The sequence below is a fragment of the Acanthisitta chloris genome, unplaced genomic scaffold (assembly GCF_000695815.1).
Source record: "Acanthisitta chloris isolate BGI_N310 unplaced genomic scaffold, ASM69581v1 scaffold10036, whole genome shotgun sequence".
NCBI classification, from domain to species: Eukaryota; Metazoa; Chordata; class Aves; order Passeriformes; family Acanthisittidae; genus Acanthisitta; species Acanthisitta chloris.
The window spans coordinates 1-6,463 of NW_008679734.1; the positions used below are offsets into that span (position 1 = coordinate 1).

Below are 6,463 nucleotides of genomic sequence, written 5' to 3' on the forward strand. Positions count from 1 at the left end.
AGCTGGGGCCCGCCGCCCGCACCGCCAGAAAAAGGAAAATAGGGGAAAAAAATTAGAAAAAAAATAATAGCAAGGTTGCCGGTTTCCTCTCTGGAAAACAAGCAGGAGCTGAGCAGGACAGCAGCGTGGGAAGCAGCGAGTTGGGGTCCCGTTGGGTCCCTCGGGAGCCTCCCCTTCTTGGGGAGTGGCCAGGGCGTGCTGCCTCCTCCTCTTTCGCCCCATGTGTGGGGCAAACCAGCCCTTTTTTCCCCGTGCCTGGTGCAAAGGAGCCCTTTTCCTTCACGCATGGATCAAACGTGCCTTCAGCCCCATTCAGCCGCAGCCTTGGCTTCAACGGCAGCGGGAGGCAAGGAAAGGGGGCAGAAAACATCTGGTTCCCCCACCCTGAGGACCTGGGGGGCACCCAGCAGGCAAGAATCGTAGTCATAGAATCATAGATCAACCTGGTTGGAAGAGACCTCAAAGATTATTGAGTCCAACCCTACAGTGGTTACTAGACCATGGCACTAAGTGCCACATCCAGTCTCAGCTTGAAAACCTCCAGGGATGGTGAATCCACCACCTCCCTGGGCAGCACATTCCAATGCCAGCGTGGAGCTGGCACTGCCCAGACTCCCTGTGCCCAGCATGGGATGGATGAAGATGCAGTGGAGTGAGCTCTCCCTGCTTTCGTTCTTCCCAAGAAGCACCACTCTACCACGGGGAGAGGCACCCTCTGACCCCAGCCCCATTTGTTTGTGCAAATTAGCATCTGCAGTGATGAAGCTGCAGGGACAAACATCTGGTGTGACCCCCCCCAAACCAGGGCTGGCACCCACCAGTGGTACTTGCTGGTGGCATCACTGCCCCAAACAGGAATTGCTGCAGGATTTTACAGGAATAAAGGGTCTGTCACTGAGGAGCAGATTCCCCAGAGTGTCTCCCAGTATGGCTGAGCTCACTTGGAGCAGCCCAAGACCCCAGGCCAGCACTGCCCAGGGGTCTGGAGGTTGGCGCGGACAATGTGACCCCCTCAGTACCCTCCGGCACTGCAGCATGACACAGTCCCAGAGCCCAGTGCTGCAAGTTGGCATGGGGCTGACATGGCCCAGCACCCTGCTGACAACCCAGATCCTGAGGCAGGGGGTGGTGACAGCTCAGTCACAGCATGTGGCGTGGCACAACATGGTATGGCACAGCACGGCACAGTACGGAATGATATGGTACAGCATGGCATGGTATGGCATGGCATGGCACATCACCATGTGTCTACCCTCACACTCACAGAAATACTGCCCAGAGACACAGCATCTCAGGGCCACTTCAGTCTCACCCTGGCCAAGCATCTCACAGCAGAGCAGGAGGTTCATTAATCTGTCCATCCCAAGAGCTGGTCAGGCCCTGTCCTGCTCAGGACCTTGGGCAGGAGCAGGTGCAGCCCCACAGTGATGCAGCACCCATCACCACAGCACAGACCTCCCCAGCACCCATAGGACCCCCACCCCCACCTGTGACCCCTCACCCACTGGTCCAGTGGCTGTGGGTGCCCACCTGGGCCCAGGGCTGGGCATGCTCACACCAGCCTCCCAGCACAGTTGGTTATCCTTACATTTGGCATCAGCTGCTTCCATTGGGCTCCATAGGGGAGGGAGAGAGAAAAGGAAAACTCAGCTCAGGGCGATTTAATAAGTTCAGTGTTACGAGCTGGGGAAAAGCTGTGGAACACACAAGTGGTAACGCAGGATTAATCTTTCCTTTAGTCTTGGGAATTATGTTTTCATTAATCCTAATTTTTCCAGATGTTTCACTCCTTATACCATGCTCTTCAAAGCCTCTGTGGCTGCAAATTCTAATGAAGCCATGAGAACATTTTAAAGAGAAAGATTCAAAGCTTAAATTGCTTCCTTTTTTTTTCTTTTTCTTGGGCTTTTCTTTTTATTTTTTTACTCCCTCTTTCCCCCCCCCGGTTGGGCTGTTGGGGAGTGCATGCGTGTGCGGTCCCAGTGCCTCCACATGTTGTGTTACACAATGTGCTAACAAGATGGAGAAGGCCACTCGGACCGCGTGATGCTGGGGTGACGTCTGTTGGGCTTTATGTGCCCCCCGGGAGGACCTGGCTGCAAGGGGCTGGGGAGGGGGGGGCTGGCCCCCTGCCCACTGCCTGACAGCAGGCACTGGGGCTCACGGGGTCACAGCTGGATTGGAGCTCTTAAAACACTCCCAGTGCTTGCTCCCGGTTTGCTTAGGCACCAGGCGGGTGGTTGTGTAGGACCTGCAGAGGGGATAGAGGCAGAGCTGGAGCTCCATGGCTTGCTGACAGGATCTTTAGGGAATGGGGAATTTTGGGGTGCTCTGTGCTGGAGGGGGCAGTGGGATGAAGAGTGATGCCAAGGGAGTTCTGTCCGCAGTCCCTACCCATCCATGGTGCTGCCCTGCAGGGATGATGCTGGAGCTCCTGCTCCCTCCTGCCCAGCAGTGGGTCGCCAACATCCATCTGGGTGCCAGTGCCTCACCACGGGATGGGAGCACACAGCCACCCCATTGCCACAGAGACATTCCCTCCAGGCTTCTCCATCCCTCCCCAGCCCGGCACAGCTGTGGGATCCGGCCGCTGCCGCCCGGCATCCCCTGCTCGCCGGGAGCTCTCATCTGACGCAGAAGGTCAGACAAGACGATCGGAACAATCCTGCCGGTCTCCAGCACCCGGGATTCAGATCCATGTACTTATATGGCCTGCAGAACGCGGTGAGAGCATGACCAACGTCTGAAAATCCAGATAGGACTAGATCCCTTCATTAGTAATTTCTTGTACATGACTTTCTAGACCGTGGGGATTTGTTAAATTTGCAGGAGTGTTTCTCACAGTGCCATGGACTGGCTGCTGCCAGCATATATTGGCTCGGATCTGTCAGATCCTGTTGCCTTATATGACCCTCGGTTAATTCAGCTTTTCTTTGTATCCAACCCTCAGCGGGAAACTCCTCCAGCAGTCCCAGCGTGGATCCTGCTAAAATGGTTCCCCAGTCCTCCTGCCATAAAACAACTGCCCCCCCAGTGAAAGGGGGATGTGGGGGGTGGAATTCAATGCTCCCTTCCCTCCCCACTGCCCAGGCCCTTGCCAGATGCTTCCTCCATCCCTTCTCCTTCAGTGCCGAAAGAAAACTTGCCATGCCTGGAAAATGTTACCAGAGGGACTGGACCTTCTCCCCACGGGGACCGTGGCATCCCACGGCACACCCTGCACCACGGGGTTAATCATTCGCTGCCTTCAGGGGTGCTCCAGGGCCAGGGGGACTTTCACCTTCCCAGTGACCTCTTGGAATTTCAGCCTTCTTTTATGGGTGCCATAAAAGTTATTTTTTAATCTGTGCCCCAGCAGGGTTTCCCCCTCTCTGATGTGGGGTCTTTGGACCAAGGAGTGCTTGGGCATCATTGCTCTTTGCACCTCAGCTGGTTTGTGAAGTGGAGAGTCTCACAGGATGTTCTTTTCCCAAGGGAAGGGGATGGTGGTACCAAACAGCTCATCAAAGGAGTGTGTTGTGTTGCTTGTCCTTTCCAGCAGGTTTGGCAGCACTGGGATGCTGCAGGAGGATGCATCCCACTAGCATCTTCCTCCTTCTCACAGGAGGCACTGTGCCATAAACTTGAAGGCTTTCAGGCAGTCTGCTTTTTAAAAGACCTGCCCTGTAGCTTTTTCTTTTAGCATTTTATTTAACCTCACCTTTAAAAAGCCCTGACCCAGAGCAGGAAGGGACAGGCTGAGATGCTGTGGTCAGCAGGAGGGGAGCAAGCAGGCAGCACTCAGCACACCAGTGAGCACCCTGCTCTCTGGCACACCGTGGGGAGCCCAGCCCTTGCTGAGCCAGAGCCAAAATGCTTCCTCAGCTCTGTACGAGCAGCCCAGCTCCTCTGTCTCAGGATCAAGACCTGGTCCAAGCATCTTCCTGGAGTTGTATCTCACCTGCCATCAGCTAAAGGGGTTTCATTACATCAGGCTGTCCCCTTGAAAATGCCCCTGACGGGCTGGTGTGGCATGCCAAGACTCACAGGTGAGGGGTGAGGGCTGAAATCCCCTTTCCTTGCCTTTATTACACCAGAAAGCTGTGGGGAAGTCTTCGCCTTCATGTCTTTGTCCCTCATCCCCACTGCCTGGTAGAGGTAGGAGCCAGCAGCAGCTGTGGGAGGTGGGTCAGGCAGTGCCACTGTGAGGGCAGAGGTAGGAGAAACGTGAACATCCTACCCACTGATCCCATCCCATCCCATCCCAACCCATCCCATCCCATCCTCAGCCAGCCTGGGGACACCAAAGAGAGCCAAACAGCACCATGGGGACCTCAGGCACACATTTCCTCGGGTGATCCCCACAGGAGCATCCACTGCTGTTAGCATCCCCAGCTGTGCAGCAGGGACATGTTAGGGACGTGTTAGGGCAGACAAAACATCCCGGCTCCTATCCCCAAACCCTCACCATTCCCACCACCGCTCTATTGCTGTTGGCCATGGCTTGGGCACAACACAACCCCTCCTCACCCCTCAAAGGCACTGCCTTCAAAGCACCTCCTCCTCCTCCTATATGTTGCCCCCATTTCCAGCATCTTTGGGTTGAAAAATGGCCGGGGAGTGTTTGGCAGAGAAGCCTCGCGCAGATTATTCAACAATTGTTTCCCATTTTGCGCCCTCGCCTGCCTCATCCTCCAGTAACAATGACGAAGAGCGGCGCGGAGCCAGCGCCCGCGGCAGGGGTGTTGAGATCAGGGACAGCACAAAAATATCTCCTCTCTGGAACAAATATTTACCAACTCTTCTGCCTTTTGTTCTTGTGGTTCTCATATATTTTTTTTTTCAAATTTTTTTTCCAGACATTCACTGGCAAAATGTCACACTAAGCAGCAACCCAGAAACTTTGGGGTAGCTGCTTGGCTGCTCTGGGCTTTGTTTTTCTCGCGCACTAATTGTTAATGAATTTCCAGCCATTTAAGCCAATGCAAACCTGTGAGAAAAAGATCTTTTCAGCCCTGATTTCAGAGCTTTATGGTGCTTCACAAACTCTAGGTTGTTGCTGAGGAAAATGGGCATCATCCCACAGAATGAGGTGGTGGCAATGCCAGAGCCATCCTGGAGTGTGATGTGGCAGAGCCAGAGCAGGAGCTGGCAGTGCCTGAGCTGCCAGCATCACTCCAGGGTTTCCACAGTGAGGTCTCCACTCCTGAATGGGGACAGGTTAAACAGGGGTAAGTGCCATGGTACCTCCATCCCTGGCCAGCTCCTCACCAACCATCCTTCTCCCTCCTCTGCCCCATGGTAGTTTTTGTCTTGTTCCCCTTCAAAACCATAACCCCCTTCAATGTCCACTTTTATGGTGGTCAAATGAGAGCATGTGGCTAATTTATGGGTGTTGTGTTTAAAGAAGGGAGGGGGAAAACCCTCCTCTTCTTGCACATAAACTTAGATCTTTGGTTAAAAATTAACCATGGCCATAAAATTCCCGAAGTAGGACTGAAGCTCACGCTGTGAGTCCTGTCAGGCTGTCACCCCACGCCAGCAACCTGCCGGTCACCATCCCCTCCTGTCCACTCTGGGATGACCACACCACCCTTCACCCGTCCCCGTCGCCTCCTGCCCCTCTTCCTGGGGCTTTTCCAGGGTGCCCTGCTCCTCTTCTTCACCCTCTTCGTCACCTACGATGAGTCCTTGGCACAGGCAGAGGATGCCAACTTGGTGGCCAACCAGGTCTACAGCATCTTCCCCTTCCTCCAGGACATACAGGTGATGCTGGTGGTGGGACTGGGGCTCCTGCTGACCTTTCTGCCCCGCTACGGATTCAGCGCCCTCACCCACAACTTCCTCCTGCTCAACTTCTCCATGCAATGGGCACTGGTGCTGCAGGGCTTACTCCATCACTTCCACCATGGCCAAGTCCACCTGGACCTCCGTAACCTCCTTGTCTCTGAGTTCGCCGCTGTGACGGTGCTCATCTCTGTGGGAGCCATCCTGGGGAGGATCAGCCCCTGCCAGATGCTTGTCATGGCCACCTGTGAAATCTCTGTCTACCTCGCCAGTGAGTGGGTCATTGTCACCTGTCTGGGCGTCCTGGATGTGGGAGGCACCATCACGATCCACGTCTTCTCCTGCTATTTCGGCCTCGGTGTGTCCAAGGGTCTGTTCAGGGCAGCACAGCCACCGCTGCATCCCAAGGAGACCCCAACACCCCGCTCTGACCTCATGTCCCTGGTGGGGATGCTCATCCTCTGGGTTTTCTGGCCCAGCTTTGTGGCTGTCCTCTGCCAACCAGGTGATGCCCAGCACCGTGCCATCCTGAACACCCTCCTGGCCATGAGTGCCAGCGCTGTAACCACCGTAGTGGTCTCCAGCCTGCTGGAGAGGGATGGCAAGATCAGCCTTGGCCACCTGCAGAATGGTAGCCTGGCCGGCGGGGTGGCCATCGGCGTGGTGGCTGACATGGCCATGCCACCAGTGGCTGCTC

The 6,463-nt window shown here is 55.3% G+C and overlaps 1 protein-coding gene across 1 annotated transcript in view; it reads left to right on the top strand.

The window, feature by feature from the left end:
* Positions 1-5,559: 5,559 nt before the first annotated feature.
* LOC103804794 (ammonium transporter Rh type B-like) overlaps positions 5,560-6,463 on the top strand; it is a 1,407-nt gene continuing 503 nt past the window's right edge. The window contains exon 1 of the mRNA XM_009077424.1: positions 5,560-6,453. Within this exon, the coding sequence (XP_009075672.1) occupies positions 5,560-6,453 (894 nt within the window). The remainder of the gene's footprint in view (positions 6,454-6,463) is intronic.